The sequence below is a fragment of the Cetorhinus maximus genome, chromosome 8, assembly GCF_964194155.1.
Source record: "Cetorhinus maximus chromosome 8, sCetMax3.hap1.1, whole genome shotgun sequence".
In the NCBI taxonomy this organism is placed as follows: Eukaryota; Metazoa; Chordata; class Chondrichthyes; order Lamniformes; family Cetorhinidae; genus Cetorhinus; species Cetorhinus maximus.
Window position 1 is genome coordinate 31,149,879 of NC_135886.1, and position 18,535 is coordinate 31,168,413.

General features: G+C 38.3%; 1 protein-coding gene and 1 long non-coding RNA gene across 3 annotated transcripts in view; one reads left to right on the forward strand and one right to left on the reverse strand.

Moving 5' to 3' along the window:
- The first annotated feature begins 193 nt into the window (after positions 1 to 193).
- Positions 194 to 15,333, forward strand: LOC144683545 (uncharacterized). The gene is made up of 3 exons (XR_013577288.1): positions 194 to 494; positions 9,801 to 9,962; positions 15,051 to 15,333. It is a non-coding gene; the product is annotated as an uncharacterized LOC144683545 (long non-coding RNA).
- Positions 6,970 to 18,535, reverse strand: part of LOC144683544 (diphosphoinositol polyphosphate phosphohydrolase 1) — an 80,397-nt gene continuing 68,831 nt past the window's right edge. For both annotated transcript variants that reach the window (XM_078546658.1, XM_078546657.1), the window contains 3 exons: positions 17,080 to 17,124; positions 10,252 to 10,336; positions 6,970 to 9,224 (listed from right to left, as the gene is read on the reverse strand). In XM_078546658.1, coding sequence (XP_078402784.1) covers positions 9,031 to 9,224; positions 10,252 to 10,336; positions 17,080 to 17,124 — 324 coding nt within the window. In that variant the 3' untranslated portion in view covers positions 6,970 to 9,030. The remainder of the gene's footprint in view (positions 9,225 to 10,251; positions 10,337 to 17,079; positions 17,125 to 18,535) is intronic.

Sequence of the window (18,535 nt, forward strand, 5' to 3'; positions counted from 1 at the left end):
TTCCCTAAGTTTTTTTTTAACCCACGGGTTTGAGGCGGCGGCGCACGCGCTGCTTTCCAGGAACTTTCCAAGAACTCGCGTCACCTACTGTTGTTGCCATTTCATCGCCGGCCAATCAGCGGCGGCGCTGCCTCCCCCACCCGCCTACCATCGTGACATCACAATAGTTTGCCCGCCCTCTAGGGGAGGGGGGCGGGAGAACGGGGTTCTGTGACGTCACTGGGCTGGGGTGAAATTGACGCGAGTGGCTTGGCGCTAACCCGGGATCAGGAATAAGCCTGTCCCTCTTTGACAATGCAAACGGGTGCAGAACTTCATTGACACTCCTTCCTGAGCGGCTTGTCATCAAGTGTTCTGAGGGCATTGTGGATGCTTCCTGCCAGCGCCGAACCCTTCACTGTTCCTGAGTGAACCTAGACGTAAATTGCAATCATTTGATTGGGCATCGCGAACCTCCACTCCGTCCAGTCATATTTTGTTTTTTGAACTCTCAGGTAATTTGTTTTTCTGTAAAGCGGCGCCGCTGAATTTTGTATCTGCTTTTTACTACAGACAATACTAAACTGCATCACGTGGCTGGAGATTTGTGCGTAAAGATGGGTCTGTAATTTGCATGTGAAAGTACAACAGACTTGCGATGCTGGCACTTGAGGGCGAGAACAATAAGCAAAGCGAATATTGCAGGGGCGATGGGGAGAGAGCCGAGGAATAAGACGAACTGAACTGCTCCTCGAAAGAGTGCGCGCTGACTCGATGGGCCGAATGATCTCCTTTGAATCATTTATTACACAAGTTTTGTTTACAAAACGAATTATTGGGCGGCACCACTGTGCACTGTGACTTCAGCCGTAGTTTCAAAGAATAACTCACTCCATGGTTGAATTTACTAATAAATCTGTACATCATAACTATTTATATTTCATGAATATACAGGTCACAGTTTATTTTATGTAATAAATACCGGTATTTGTAAAATTCAATTGTGTGACATCCGGCTTGATCACAAAGTAGTAACTCTAAACATTCAACATTTCCGACTGAGAAAACAAACCAGTAATACTATTAGACACATTGGTTGTTTTTCCATACATTTTGTATCTTGTTTAATCCGGATGTTGACTACGTTTAAGTATGTTAAATCTCGAATGTCAAAGAGCACAAAATAATAATTTGTTTCTGCAGGTATGTGTAATGGGAGAAGAGTTGCTAATGCTCCGACAGAATTCATAATTTTACATGACTGCTGGTGGCCCCTGGGAAAGTGCACGTTTTGTAGGATGTACTGGGGAAGGGGATTACCCTTTAATCATCGCAATGTACAGGGTATTATTTGCCCCCAAATGTTGATACTATTGAAATCGCGGTAACGGGCGGCGGGGGCAGATTTCCGGGATGTACTGACAGCGTTACATCTAAAAACAGCACGCTGACAGTGATAATATTGAAAACACCACCTTTTTTGATCAACGTAGGAAAGGGAAGGCAAATTTGATGTGTGGGAGAGAGAGAGTTAGTAACCGTGAGAAATGAGATGTGGACCAGCATGATAAAGAGGCAGTCAGGTCACAAATGGAGCTGCCAAAATCCTGATCGAGCAAAGCTAATAAGCAAACGTAAGCTAGCTGAACCACTGCAAAGATTTAATCAATGGGAAAGAGGTCGAGTCGACTCTCAGCAAGAGGGGAAAAAAGACAAGTGCAAAAGGAGACACTGGAAAACGTTTTGAGGAAGTTTGACAATGGCAACTACTTTTTAGGCATCAGCCAATTGGCAAGGATGCGGCATTGCCCGGCAATTCATAGAGAAGGGATTATTCAGTTTTGCGCAATGAATTCCGGTATAAATGTGTACTTCTTGTACAACACAACAGCCAGTTTAGTTCAAAGGTTGAAGAAGCATGACTGCTCTCCATTTCTCCAGTTCCGGTATTAGGCTACAGCGTCCTCCAGTGGAATTACACAGTATGTTAGGGTGAAATAAAGCTTTCATTTTTACAGTACACATTCACATCGTCACGGTTTTCCGAAGTACTTGGCGGCCCATGAATTACTTTAGAAGGGTAGTCACTGTGATAATGTAGACAAATGCCCAAATGCACACAGCTACTAAGACAAATTACCGTGTGATCGAAACAGAAAATGCTGGATAAACTCAGCAGGTCTGGCAGCATCTGTGGAGAGAGAAACAGGGTTAACGTTTCGAGTCCGTAAGACCATATAATCAGTTCAGTTAGAGATGTTATGCGGGACATTTCTCTTCAAGTAACGCACAAGGTACTTTTGCATTCAGCTGAACGAGACATAGGATCTCAGTTTTAATCCCTCCGCCAGCAACACAAAAATCCCCCAGTATAGCACAGGAACATCAACCTGCACCATGCAACTAAATCTTAAGAATGGGGAAAGCAAAATACTGCAGATTGCTGGAAATCTGAAATAAAATCCGAAAATGCTGGAAAAACTTAGCAAGTTTGGCAGCATCTGTGGGGAGGAACAGAGTTAACGTTTCACACTGATAACCCTTCATCAGAATGGCAAAGTTGTTACCATTGAGCTTGGTTGACATTTGCTTGGGTAGAAATTACCAACTCCTGGTGAAATATTTTAATGAATCTCAGCTCACCCAAATAGGAGAAACGTTTCTAATTGGATATAGAAATATTAAATAAAGGAAATACCAAGCTTACATGAAAATCTCCAGGCTGAAAAATTGTTCTGGTTGCTATCTTCTGAAATTCCAGTTAAGTTAGAGACTTGGTACATCAATCGTTCAAGCGAGTCCACCATCAGAAAAGTAGCGAATTAGGGAAGGTGAAGGTGGCTCTGGTATCTCCCCAAATTCCAAGCATAGAATTAGGGGTAGTCTTTGTGTGGCCCTGATGCTTTTCAGGATGCCTCTAAAATGAAGTGCCTGTCCTACCGCGGGCATAGACTAAAAGCAATGACATTAACGAGGAGCAAAGGAGTTAGCTTTATTTTACTCTTGCAGCATTAGTGGGTATCCATTTTGAAGGATGTCCATAACAACTGAGTCATCAGTCCTGTTCTCAGCCTCTCGGAGTGGAGAATCAGAGAGAGGAGGACATCCAAAAAAAAAACAATGGCAAGTCTCTCTCTTTGTACAGGGACGTGAATCAGTGCAGCAAGCTGTTAGAGGCTGACTTTTCTACTCTCCTTCCAGGAACTGAATTCCACCAGGAATTGCACCTGCATGGCAGCTGGCCTGGAAATAGAAGTATCTAAACCAATGCAGGCAGAGTGCAGTTTAAATGTCCTGCACCTGCCTGTCAATCAGGAAATCCACCAAATTCAAATCCACTCATTGTCTGAAATGGAGGGTTGATTTGGCAAAGAATGGTCCTTTTGGGACAGGAAGATTGCATGAAATGAGCATGAATACAGGAATTTCCAATTTCATGACATCATGGAATCTGCCAGATGATTGGTGAAAAGTAATTGGTATTACACACCAAATCCATTTGAAAGGGCACATGGTTCTGGAAGACGGAGTAACAAAGATGGCTAACAGTATCCATCCCAAGGCTGCTTTAGTGCCCCTGATTTTTTTTCTTCTTTATAAACTTGATGTTTGGGGAATTGAGCAATGACCCCAAACTTCACTAGAATGGAAGTCTGCACTATTGATATCTTAGTTAGCTGAATTACCAGAGTTTGTGCTGATAGCCCAGTCATTAATAACAAGCATATTTGCATGTATACATATCAAAGACATGGGTTATGGCAAAATGGGGAACAAATGTGCACACACATTGGTTTGGCGTTTACAAGTGAAAATACATTTTTAGTGGCATTCCCTGATAGGTGATATCTTTTACATAGATGGTTTTAAGGCCCTTCCATAAAAGATCTATATCATCTTGGTTAATGTGACTTTCGTTACTCTTTTGCTTTAATTTTCCCATCTTATGGGGGGGGGGGGGGGGGGAGAGACGTTTTTTTTGTGTTCTTTATGGTAGCACAGCTAAGATCAGCAACTCATCACACAGGATCAAATCTACACTGCAATAATTTCCTATATATATATACACACATAAGGTAGATGGTAACATGAATCAATTTTTAATGGTATGCCACATTAGGACTCACCCTTTAAGTTTCAAAGCTTTGTGTACTGCTAGGGTTTCTGACAAAGGTATCTGCTCATGAGGAGAAGCTACTGTATCCTATCTGTGGTATATGAACTAGAACTAAATTCAGTTCAACTAGACATTTAGGTACATCTACTAACTTTTATTGCTAACTGCTATTTAAGGTTCTCCACCTGCTGCAAAAGAAAGACAGCTAGCATGATTATTTCTGACTCTAATCATGCATTTTTAAAAATCACATCTTCACACTCTTCTTTTGAAGAATAATGTGAGATAATGGGAGGATTTGCAATGATTAATTGTCCGATAGCCCTGGTATTAATGCTCCTTCCATTGCTGTAATCATATTCACATCAGCTAATAGTGTGGTTCAACCTATATGGCAGCAAATTTTTATACATGCCCACAATCCATTTAATGACAGATGGTAGACACACCAAACACAAAATATTTCATTGGAGCCAACCCAGAACTTCAATCTCTTCATGGGGACTGTCCAAAACAGGATTTAAGCCCTGCACCTTCTGACTCAGAGACAGAAATACTCCACAAAAGCAACTCTCACTGGTGAGAGGTTGTAACTCTTTCGAGTTATCAACAGATCGCATGTAACTCTTTCGAGTACATTCACAGTTCTTGGTTTCCGGGAGTGGGTCATGAACCCACAACCTTCTGATTCAAAGGCGAGGGTGCTATGAACTGAGCCACAGCTGACACCTCGTGAGAGGTTGTATCAGAACAAAGTTAAGCAGGAATAAGATTGTAGCATTTACAAGAATGTAATTGATAATTGAGTTAATATGCAATATCAATTGTTTCTATAGCTGGTAGTACTGGTCCGGATTTTGCTTAAAATGTTATGAACAATCTAAGCTGTTATTAATGCATAAATTGGCCTGAAACTTGCAATATGATAGCTACCATATGAAATGCAAATTGCCACCAGTTGCTGATCAATTTATGCTGCTCCCTTATTAGCTTCACAAAACAGCATCTCTTTCTTAACTTCTCCAAGGTGGTAATGAAGTAGCTGTACCTGCACATTAATTGTCCATTATTAAACTTCGCAGAACTTAAGTATCTTCTGAACAATGTTAGAATTGTTAATGACTGTCAAGCTTTCTTGTGCAGAAAGCAAACAATTATAAAAGCATGGAGCCTCATTGCTGCAGGCTGTGAATTGTTTATTTTTAAAATGTCAATATTTAAATGTAAATTTATCTTACTTTTCCTTTTTCTTAATCCAACTTATATTTATTTCTGTACCCAATTTGATATTGGATTCACTCAAATTCACCCTCCTCCTCAGTCCTTCCTGTTCATTTCTGAATCCTTGTATCTTGTTGAATAAGGATGCACCTTTCATCCTGTTCACAAAGGGTCCTGTTGTTCACACCCCACCATTATCAGCTTGCATTTCCAGCAACTTTCTAAGCAAAATTGTTTAAAATTGAAATGTGTAATTGAGAGATTAACAAATGAGGAGGCATGCAAGCAGATGGCATGTTCAGGCGAAATCTGACCCAACATTTACATTTCATTTCATCAAACTATACCAAAACTGTTAATTTCTGCATGGATAGATACTAGTAAATGCACAATGAGCCAACTAGCCTCCTATACTATAAAAGATTTTATTGATATGTAAAAACAAATTAATTTTGTTGTAAAGTGCAGAAATGTGGGAGGATAAAATTCAATAGAGAAGTGTGATGGTTAATTTTGGTAGGAAGAATGAGAGGCAACATGAACTAAATGGTACAATTTTAATGGAAATGCAGGGACAGAAACCTGGGTGTGTATGTACATTAATCTTTGAAGGCATCAGGACGAGTTGAGAAACAGCTTTCGGAATCATTGTCTTTAATAGTAGAGGCATAAAATATGAAAGCAAGCAAGTTATGCTAAACACTAATAAAATGCTGCTTAGGCCCCCAGCTGAAGTATTAAGGCCAACTCTGGGCACCACACATTAGGAAGGATGCAAGGCCTTGGAGAGAATGATGAGATTTACTCAAATATTACCACGGCTGAGGGAACCTCTTATGGGCAGGGACAGGAGAAGCTGGGCATGTTCTCCATGGAACAGAGAAAGGCAAGAGGGGATTGGATAAAGGTATTCAAAAATCATGAATAGTTTTGGTAGAGTAAATAAGGTGAAATATTCCCAGTGACAGAGGGGGCACTAACCGGAGGTGCCTGATTTATGGTGACAGGCAAAAGAACCGGAACATAAGGAAACAGTAAAAAGTGAGCTATATCTGGGATGTACTGCCTGAAAAGGTGGTGGAAACAGATTCATTAGTAACATTCAAAATGAAATTGGATATTTGAAGGGGAAAAATATGGGGCTAGAGAGAGATAGAAGAGTGAGATCAACTGGAGAGCTCTACTAGAGAGCCACAATGGGCTGAATGGCCTCCTTCCATGCTGTATTATTCTAGAGTGGGCATTGAGAGGAAGAAAAATGGTCACCTAGAGCAGTTGGAAGTATTTCTTCCCCCTGGCACTTGATTGGGTGGTGCTGGTGCTAGTTCTTGATCAGTGGCAGCTTTTCTCATCCTTTTACAATAATGGTATGTTTGATGAACATGGTTAAGAGTAACAGGAATTTATTCAAATCACTGAGGCAAGACACATTTTCAAGTGTGGGAATTTGATAATACCCTATAGCAATGACATATGCAAGATCTTGTTTTAAATCATGAAATCTGACTATCTAAATTTCAGATGTCTGATTTTAATATGTAAAAAAAGGATAGTGAAAAAATTGAGACATTAATACACACCTTTTCTTCAGCGGCATAAATTAAATAAAACTGCACTTCATAAATAATGTGACAAAGAAAAAAAGTCAGCACTTGGTTTCTGAAATACTGGTGAGTTTTTATTTGTTGGCACAGGTTTATTACAATCTTCAATCTCTTGTCTCACATGTGCATCACACTCAAGTCAGGTAAAATAAGACTTCCTCCAGTGACTGAATCTCTTGAAATGATGTATAACAGTTGCGTTAAAATGTGAAGGGCAGGATAACATGCCTCATATTCTTACCAATACTGACCATTGTAAAAACTAGCACTTATCCCTTCCATCTAAGGCTTTACACAGGAAAGCACCAAAAATGACATGTATATACAGTGCATTAATTGCAGGTAAAAGCTGAAAGCATTAAGTGGTCATAATCAACTGATTCCATTTGTTTCACTTTTTACATATCAACAAGATTTTCATGTCTGCTGTCCAGAAATACAAAGCAGTCTTGCGATTCAGTACTCAATTTTACTTTGACTGAAACTTCATTAATTACATTAGCACATTTTCAGGTATGTACTTAAACATAGGTAAACAATTAATAATAGTTGTCATTTTTTAAACATCACTAGAGAATAGGGCAATGCTTTAGCGAGAACTGTTTTCTGATGCTGCTCCAGTTTGTTTTAAACCCTCACCACTGAGCCAGGGGATTAGAGAGTTATTTCTTCACCTGTGTAAAGCAATAGTTCTACACTTCCAAATCTTCCAACATCTTAAAAAATGTGATTGGGAAAAAATTGCAAAAAATAATTTGTACAATGATGTTAGTATTCCTCAGTTCTATAATAGTGAACATTTATTTACACTGCTTTTAAACTGACTGAACTGAATGAAAGGATATCTGTCTAGATATGAGTTTAAAAAAAATCAGCTCATTCTTAGGTTGATAAAAGGGTGTTTTCTCCAGCAATGTTCCTTTCTCTATTGACACTATGAGGTACAATCTGTTGTTAGCTGGCAGACTGTACAAGTTTTGAGGCCAATATTCTATGGCAAACTCAGATTTCTGGACTTCCGTATTAATTAAAAATAAAACAAATTAAATCATTTAAATAGGTTGAAATTATTTTGGTGATCAATAACACTCATTTCAAAAGAAACAGTGCTATATTTTGTCTCAGTAAAAAAGCAAACCAAGAATTTTTTTTAAAAAAGGAAAATGTACTGTACAGGGTAATCTTTGTTCCACGTTTTACTAATCCAGAGTTGGAATTTAAAAACCAGGTTACACAGTTTAAATGCTTAAGCAGTATACAGTGTCCTTTTTAAATTGCAAGAACAAAAACACAATCAGAAAATTCAAAACACCAAATTCTCAGCTCTGTTAAGACCTTGAATTGCCTGCAAAGAACATCCTTAAACTCCAGTGTAGAACGAAAGAGGGGGAATAGCAGAGATCAGGAAAATGAAGCCGTGACACAGAAATGTGTACTGCTAAACGGAATATAATCCAAAGCTCCACAGAAGGTAAGACCCAATATGCATGGCTTGAACTCGTCTTACATAAGGTAAAATGCTTTAAAGGCCTTATTCAGCAGTTTGTGTACAAGCTAACAGAAGTACTGTGATGAAGTGTGTGTCATGAATGTTATTCCACAAAGTAGTACAGGTCAGTGATCGATAGTTCCATAGCTTCCTTTTTTTGACGTAAACAGCAGTAGTGCAGGTGATAAAGCCAGCAAAAAATTTACAAAAGCTATATATAAAAAGTTGCAGAGAACTAAAATCGATACCCACTTGGCACCCAAACAATATCCCTAGGTTGAAATCCAAGTCACCTGACAATTAGGAATTCTATAGGATAATACCTGGGAGACAACTGGATGTAACACCGGTACCTTAATTTCACAATCCTATCAAAAATATACAATATCTAACAAAAAAAACTTACTAGTTATGGCTTTGATCTTCAGCACTATATTTTACATCACAATATAAAGTATCGTTATCAACATTGCGCAGGTCTCCATGCAAAATTTATTTATACATGTACAATGTATAGAAGCAATCAAACTAGATCAAACATTCTTTCACAGAACACTTTTCAAGTCCATGCCTTTGGGACTCGATGTATGATGAGTCAATTACTGTGGAGCTCCTCTCAGTCATCTAATACTGGATACTGAACTCTGATTGGCGTATGTTGAGGCCTTCTCTTCAGATAATGTTGCAACAACTGGAGTTCCATTATTTGCCAAATAGCCTTGTTTGAAGGTTTCAAAATACGAGGCCTGTACAGGTTTATGACACTGAAGAACTTTAATGGCATCATCTATTTTAAACCATTCCCTTTTTCTCCCTAGATAAAATGAGAAAGGTTATACATACATGATTGAGTACTTTTTTTTTTACCCCATCCATTGGAAGTAAGCGGGGAAAGTGGAGGGGTGGTAGGTGAGCGAAGGTTGGGTTGGTGGGGGGGGGGGGGGGTAGGGAAGAGATAGAAAACCTTTTAGAGGAGTTATAACTGGTGCACAGATTCTGTAGCCCTTGTCCATTTTTTAATCAATGCAATCTATTCCTTAGGCACAACTTTGAAGGATTAACCTATAGTATAAATACTTGTAATTTCTGACAACTGCAAACAGATAAACTGCAGAAAGATCCCTTTGAGCTCCAATAGCTCAGTTGTTAAATGTACATGCACAAAATATTATACCTAAATATAATTAGCAATAACGTGAAAGGAAATGGGAAAAAACTAACTGAAAAAGCTAATCATGCAGAAAAAGCCTAACCTCCATTCAAGTCATGTTGCTATGACTCTGAATTTGAGCAATAAGTGGGACCCGCAGCTGCTAAGCAACAACAAAAAAACTAAGGTACAAGACTATGAAGATTTTATAAAGTTGAATTTATTTTCTCTCCTTTTTAGGTTGCCCACTTGAGGCATTACGACTTAACAGAGGAGAATGGGGAAGACATTCAGAGGAGCACGGTAAACAAGACTGTTTCCAGAAGGCCAGCTAAGAGAAGTTTTTTGTTGTTGCAAAAGATAGAGGTACACTCTGTGATAACCTAAACACAACTGCCAAAGGTACAGTAGCCCAATTATTCTGGTCAACCTTGGGCTCAACAGTTTTACAGATCCATAAAGTCATTCTGGCCACAAGGGGGGGACACCTATATAAAAAAAATAACTGCATATTCACAACCAATGATACCGGAACTATCCCACAACACAAACAGAGCAAATTAAATACTACTGAGCCCTTGGATAATACAGTAGAACCTGTACCACAATATGAGCCATAAAATTAATGTATTATTTTAATTCAGGGCCTGATATAGGCAAAGATAATTCAGATAGTAAAGTATCATCTTACCAATATTAACTGAATCCTCCCAGTCTTCTAACACCTCTGTTATTACCAGAACGTACACATATGTTCTATGCTTCCTGTCTTGATTCTGAAAAACAATACTATTATCTTATGACTTCACAAACAACAGGCATTGATTCCAAAATATACAGAATATAAAATAAGCTGTGGAAACACAAATTTTCACTTTTAGAAACTAATAGCAACCATAGTAAAAGGAAGGTTCACAAAAAAGATTCCCAAAAGATGTAGGGAATTTCTGGTCAAAAGGTTTTGTTTGCCAGCCGACACTAGAATATAGTATTGCAGTAAGAAAGCAGCACCTAGATCAGGTTAGATGTGTTACTTGGGAGATACAGCTTTAAATCTGATCCTCTCCCAACAACTGTGTTGATCATTTCTAGCTTCTATGATTCACAAACAGGATATTGTTTTAAATTTGCTTCTGTCACTTTTTTTAAAATTTGTTCATGCGGACATCACTGGCTAGGCCAGTATTTATTGCCCATCCCTAACTGCCCTTGAGAACTGAGTGGCTTGCTAGGCCATTTCAGAGGATATTTAAGAGTCAGACCAGGTAAGGATGGCAGATTTCCTTCCGAGATAGGTTTTTACAACAATCCACAAATGGACATTTAATTCCAGATTTTTTATTGAATTCAAATTTCACCATCTGCCGTGATGGATTCGGACCTCTGGATTACTAGTCCAGTGACAACACCATTATGTCACCGCCTCCCCCAATTCCCCACTCAATAAAACCCTGATCTCACTGGCATCCAAAGCATTAATTTTGTGTCCTAAGTTTCCTTTTCACCATGAATGCACATCACCTCTACAGCTCCATTCCATATTGAGTTGATATCTAGGCTATCCATTTCTTATTAAGATGTACCCCATTCACCTACTACCACCACGTTCTATTTGGCTGAAATTGTTCAATCCTCAAACATCTTTCTTAACTCCACACATCTTCAAATTTAGGGTGTTACAATGGGAGCCCTAGGTGTGCCACCTTTGTGATACCAAACATTCCAAGGCCCATTCCCTAATCTCTGCTATTACACTGATGATAGTGTTGGTACTGCTTCCTGTTAGAGGTCCATTCTGCAGAAGTTCATGATTACAGCCTAGATTTTGCTGGATGGAGGCATCTCGCAGCATGCCCTGTTAGACTTATTTTTACATGTTTAGGCTTTAAATAATTTTATTCACAAAGTTGCTGGAAGTGCAAACTAAAAGGTGGAGTGATGGCAACAGGGAATCTGGAACCTTGGTGAGCAATGGGAAAAACAATGAGATTTAAGGATTGAGAAATAAACAGAAGGAGGACCAAGGAGGAAAGTGAATTACAGTGAGTGAATTCGATGTCAAATCAGGTACAGAAAGAGAAACGATGAGGGAAAAAGGATTGGATTAAAAGGAAGGACACAGAAAAAGAAAAAACATTTTCAAATCAAAATGACATTTTTAAAACGCCTCCAAAAATTCACAACCTGAAGGAATAAGTGTCTACATTTTTAATTGCTCACATTCTGGGCAAGAGAAGTTGATTAACAGTTATTAATAGGAAGGTTATGGGCAAGTTGCTGCTTTAGCAAAGTTAATAACAGAGCAGCACAAATCAGCTTACAATTCACAAGGTATCTCTTCCTCGCCACAGTTGCTGGCTGTACATTAATACTGGGTGTGAAGCATTTGCATGCCATTATTTTGTCAGCAAATTCTATGCTTTTATCTTTCACCCATTCTTCACCTTTGGTTGAGCCATTTGACTCATTCCCTACCATCATCATTGGCAATGGGTTTTCCACAGGTACATACTTTAAATACACAGATGGCCACAATTCTTTTGGATTATTTTTCTTCCCAATCATATTCCTGGAATGATTCTATCTTTTTTCTCCGTTTCTCCATCAGTTGCACCTGCTTTGATATGACTTTCCACTAAAACTTCTGGAATATGTGCCCATTTATTCTGAGTTTTTCCTTTGTACAGGATTGAAAATACACTGTCTTTTCCCGTGGTTCTGCTCTCATTCTTTTTCCTTCTCTCACAACTGAAGCTTTCACCTTTACTCCCATCCTACTGGTTTTCAGATTGCTATGCACTACACAATTCCAACGCCCAGCATATCTTCCCGTCTCCTCTGTGCTTTCTGGAGAGGCTGCTGCCTTTCAGTTTCACAAGTTTTTATATATTTATCTTAATGGATTCAAAGCATATAAGATCAAAATTGATAAATGCCGTTAGCAAGATGGCATGGTGCGAGAGTTAACAAGTACTTTTCCTAAATTAAATGAGATTTTATTCTGAGCTATCACATGCGCTGCAATTGGAGGATATTAATTACAATTCTATTAGTTATAACTAAAATTAAAAACCTAGGAAACACAAAATATTTGCAAATTGCCAGTACTAAATTGCAAAAAATCTATAAACACTATATAAATAAAATGCTGAGAGTTTAAAGGCAAAGCTTTGTTTATTGGCAAGACAAATTCAATCAGTTTATGTTTTTTTTCTTTAAAATATGATTTTCAATTTCAGCACATCATTTACTTTAAGCAGGGGTTATAATTGAGGCTTCCAACGTGATCCAATACCAGGGCAAGATTTTTAATACTTTTACAACAACTTGCTTTTAAGCCAATGTTGTTGATAATAAATGTTTCTATAAACCATCACTACTGAATTTTCACAAGCGATATCAAAGAATGACCTGCTTACCAAAGGGACTCTGTATTGGCTCACGCAAAACATATACATATTCAAAAGGGGCAGGACATTCAAATTCGAACATTCCCATCACAAACATCCCTTTCAGTTACAAATATTCACCCAATATACATGATGCCAGACATTCATAAAATATAAACTGGTCATTCAGTTGACAAGGAATCGCTGAAATTTACATTGATGCACCCGTTCACAATTTAAATTAGTAAACTAACCCAAGATCAAAGGATTTCTTTGCGAATTCTCAATCATAAACTGTTGTCTGAACTCCATAAAAAGTAAAAGAAACTCCAGGGTTGAAACACTTCTTTCACTCTTCCATCGCATCCACATCATTGGTTACTCTTTCTTAAAACTTCATCATGGAAACCTACCAAATGTAACAACTGTTTATGTGTTTACTCACATACCAGTGCCTGAGTTTCCAGAAATGCTCCATGTGAGACATCAATTTAACTGTACTTGCTCCATTTTTAGTGGACTGTATTCACTGCTCATAGTAAGGAGTAGGCAAACCAAACACAGATTGGGCAAGTGCTTTGCTGAAAATAGTTGTTCTATCTGCAATCATAGTCTTCAGCTCTCTGTCAAAGATCACTTTGACTTCAATTTCTATTCTAACTCGGACCTTTGTCTTTTGATTCAAGCACTGTTCCAATCAACCACAATACAAACTTCAGAATAATATCTCACAACTTTTCATGGACACACAGTAGCCCTCAGTCTGAAAGCTCAAGTTAGCAATATCAGATTTTAGCTGTCACCTCAAATTTCCTGCCTGGCAGATTTCCTCATTCAAGTTCCACCACCACATTTTAAAGGTATTTTACTGAGCTTCGTCTTTCGAATGTCTGTTTAAAGCTAGATTTACATAAGATTTGCATATCATCCAATATTTTTCACCTCTTTTCAGAGATTTGTTTCTTGATTACAAGGCAGTAGCTAACTGATTTAGTAATCAGCAGACCTACATTGAACATTTGTTTTCCCCTCCCACATGTTTTTTGGTCATCTGATGAATGGTCCCTCCTGAAATAACCACCTTTCCTCCCTTCATAAACTGAGGTGTCTGCTGCATTTTTCAACACCGTTTGTTTTAATTCAAGCTATTTCAGCATCCAGCCTCTCTTTTCAATCACAGCATTATGTTATAAAACTAGAAGACACAAAAAAGTAAGCAATTCTGCTCATCCAATAGTCTTCCTTGCTTCCCCTCCATTATCCATTTGGAGGTGAGAACATATTTAGCAAAACTTGTTAAAATTACTTTCTTCCCTGAATTTTGTGCTCACAACGGTGAGAGGGGATAATACTAGAGACTGATTTTTGGCGTTCAATGCATCAGGATACACTACAGGTCAGGTACAGGAGTTCACTGCAGAGTGAAGCTGCCTCTTATCCAAGCTTTAAAACAGCAATCCCAACCAAACTATTGTGACTTTTTAAAAAATTGAGCACAACAGTCATCCTGCAGTCTCTAAAAGAGACTGCCAATTTAAGACTGTACTGTTTTATGAGTTTATGCACAGTGGATAATCTCAACCAAGCTCTACAATTCATTTTACATAGAAGCTTGTCAATCAGAAATTATTTATCCCAGAGATGAAATGTCAGCGTTTAACCCAGTGAGTTCCACTAAGTTCCCTAAAAATTGACTTTTATTGGCTAAAAATATTTTAAAGATTGTTTTTCCATTCAACTCAAAATACACACTTAGAAATATGACCTGATTAATCTTTGATATATTTTCTTTGTTAAGTTAGAAAGAGGGCTTCAGAAGAGCATGTGCCTGATGACCGTCAGCTCTGCATAGATTAATGTGTCATGAGAGTGAATAGAAATGATAAGTTGAACTATAAACTTAAGATTGGATTATTATTTATCTGTACTTCACTGCAAAATAAAGTAAATATAAATAATGTACTCTAAAACAAATTCAAAAGAACACAACAATGGTAAATATTGGCAATTATGTTGAAAGATTCACAATTTATGCAATAATTATGGCAGTACCAATCTGTTCATTGTTCTATATATCTGTTTACTTAATGGACATCAGCAGGTTTGGCTTCATTACAAGGTATTGGCAGCCAAGATGTTTCTGGAGCTTTTTCCAGCTTCTCCACTATCTATAGTGCTCTGCTATGGTTTAATCTTTAAGAATTAAGAAGAACCCCATTTATTTCCATGTCTTGAATGATCCTCATCTTCAGGACTGAAGGTTTCCATTTTTTGGGAGGATGTGGTGGGATGTGATAAAGCCTGGAACATATTTTAATGGTTGGTTCAGCTGCTCTCTGTATTATGCAAAATAAACTTCTACATTTGATTTATAAAGCATTAAATGCCTAATGATTGCTGTGTCATTTAATTCATGTATATGTTGAAACACATGCCTGTGAAAAAGCCTACATCACATTTTAAGAACAAATTCAAGATACCTAACTGGATCTTCAGTTTACACAATATCCTCAATGCTGGACAAAACCTAAATTGGTTGTTCCTCTTTTGGAAAGCAAATAATTTTTACAACATGTCAGTCAGCTTTACACACAATGCTACTCTACAACTTATACCTATTCAAGTGATAGCCAAAGCTTTGAAGGTGGAAAGACAGGTTCACAAAGCAGCTGAAAAAAGCTGTTAGGATCTTGGGCTTTATAAATAGGGCTACTGCGTACAAAATCAGGAAGCTATGCTAAATGTACTGCGACTACAGCTGGAGTGGTGTGTCCAATTCTGGGCACCCCACTTTAGAAAGGACGCAAACTTTGGAGAGTTACAGAATGGTTCCGGGAATGGAGGATTGGAGTGGTGTGAATAGGCTGGAGAACCTGGGATTGTTCTCCTTTGAGCAGAGAAGCCCAGGAGTGGATTTGATAGAGATGTTTAAAATCACCAAGGGTTTAGATAGAGTAAATAAAAACAATTTCCAGTGGCTGAAGAGTTGATACTAAGGGGGCACAGGTTTAAGGCAACTGGCAAAAGAACCAGAGGTGACAGGAGGAAGTTTTTTTTAATGCAACAAGTAGTTGGGATTTGGAATGCACTGCCTAATAGGGTGTTGGATATAGATTTAATAGTAGCTTTCAACGGGAAATTGGATATATATTTTGAAAGAGAAAAAATTGCAGCAATTGAGGAAAGAGCTGGGGAGTGGATTGCTCTTTGAAAGAGCCAGTGCTGACACCGTGGACTTAATGGGCTTCCTCAGTGGTTTACTCTTATTTTGATTCTAAGGATTTTGCTCCATTCTGTGAAGACTAGTCTAATCTAGATTGTGCTTGGTAGCATCCCACAGCTTCTGGAGTGAAACTTGCAGGTAGAACTCCTATGGTGCTCTTGGGAAAGTGTGTGTATTAGATCCAGTCCCTCTTTCACCCTTCTGAAGGAGCAACGGAATTTATGGATCTTCCTGTGGACAAGATGGAACAGCTTGAATTTGCCATTGTGCTACACAATCCAAATCTATACCCACTTCTCACTTTATCCACCCATACCTCTTTCATGGATAAGCCTTCAGAGATTCTACCACATGAATGTTCAAGTCAAAGTCAGTAGATGCTTCAAATCTGATACGAAGTGATCCTGTGTTTGCCTCTCACTTAAAGGTGTCTAAATCAGCATTTTTAGCCTGTAGACGCTCCTTCCACAGGATTCCATTGTGGATTGTGATGTGGTCACAAGAATATCAAAACTATAGGTGACATCATTTTCAACTTGCATATGTATTAAGATTGCATCATGTTAAGGCTGGACATGAATAATGGCTTGTCACCAATTCAAAAAATTGAGCTCGAGTTCAAATGGGTGGTGGACACCCTGGTAAGGGTGCATCACATATTGCCCATATCATTCAGTTATGAAATGGCTACTTATAATTCTACATCAAACAGATCCGCCTATATTTAGGCACTTGTTTCAGTTTATATGGCCTTGATCATTTTTCAGTGATCCTTGATCAGTTTCCTGCCGACTGTGAGCTGTGTCATTGGAATAAATTTACCATCAATCTAGTATAGAGTATCCATTAAATAATCCAACTGTTTACTGAAACAACATCAATTGTTTACTTTAAAAAAGGAACTTACCTCAAATATTCCTACTAATTTTCCTAATGTCCCTTTGACTCCAGCCTGCAAAATAAATAAATGTATTTTACATTTTGGAAGATCCATGTCTACTTAGTTTACAACAGACTTCAAGGCCTTTCTGATCTATTACCTAAAACCATTTTTTTCTCTGTACAGTCATACAAAGGGATCTCTGCCACATTGTCAGAACTATAATTTACACAGTATAAATTATACCAGGGATACAGACTCGAAACGTTAACTCTATCTTTCTCTCCACCCATGCTGCCAGACTTGCTGAGTTTTTCCAGCAATTTTTGTTTTTGTGATTTAAATTCTATTTTTGCCTTCAGCTAGTTAGGATTACATTTGACACAAATACATCATAAATTCACTGATGTCGCCGAGAAATAGCCAAACAATGACACCGACTTGGACCAAAAAACCCCTCAAGGTTCTATTTCTATACAGAAACTCAAGACGACAGCAGGATTCAAACTTATCCTGGGCTTGAGGGTATTTTACTCATTATACTGCATTATATGAAGTTGGAGGTGAGAATTCAGGCAGTGTAGCAGGCAATCAGGAGCTCAAGATTCACTCAATCAAAATGGCATAACAATGTCTTATAGAATCATAGAAATTCACTGCACAGAAAGAGGCCACTTAGTCCATCATGTCCATGCTCACTGATGTAGTGCTATTCAGCCTAATTCCACTTTCTAGCTTCTGGTTTGTAGCCTTGTGGGTAACGGCACTTCAAGTCTCTCAAGTGCTTTTGTTCTATTCATAACGGCATGTTCCATTGTATACTTAAATGAAGAATACCTAGTGCACAACATTACAGTACAGAAGGCTGCAAAAAAACTGGAACACATCCATAATAAACCTGGTTATAATTCAGTAGCAAAAAAATCTATATACATGCTGAAAAACATGGAAAAGCTAAATTCTCTGGCAATCCACCATCTCCCAATGTGAATATTATTTATACACCACTGATCCTATATTCCAAAGTTCAGCAGCAGTGTGGAGCTGGCATTGGTTGGGGTGGAGGGGGCAGGAGTAGCGGGCAGAAAGTCAGGTTGCAATCAGATCTACTCTTCTGAGGTTTTGAAAAGTTTGAAGAGTGTGTACTCTACGGGCAAGCAAAGGTCAGGATGATTCCATGTAAAACATGTTCGATGGTTTCATGGTGAGTTGAGGTTGGCCAAGTCTCAACACACCACAGTTGGGTTGAATAAACTACTTCTGAGCTATCTCCATGGAATCATGCATATCACCCACATAAAATGGGCATATCAGAAATTCTGGGATCTAGCCTGCTCAAATGTATGCTAGTTAAAGGGAGATCAATTAAACTGCTGTTAAGTGTTTTGATTTGCTTTGTATTTACAATTGTATTTTGCTGCATGCTTGGTTAATTAAGCCATACATAATTTTTTCCATTTTCAATCCAACATGCAAGTACAAA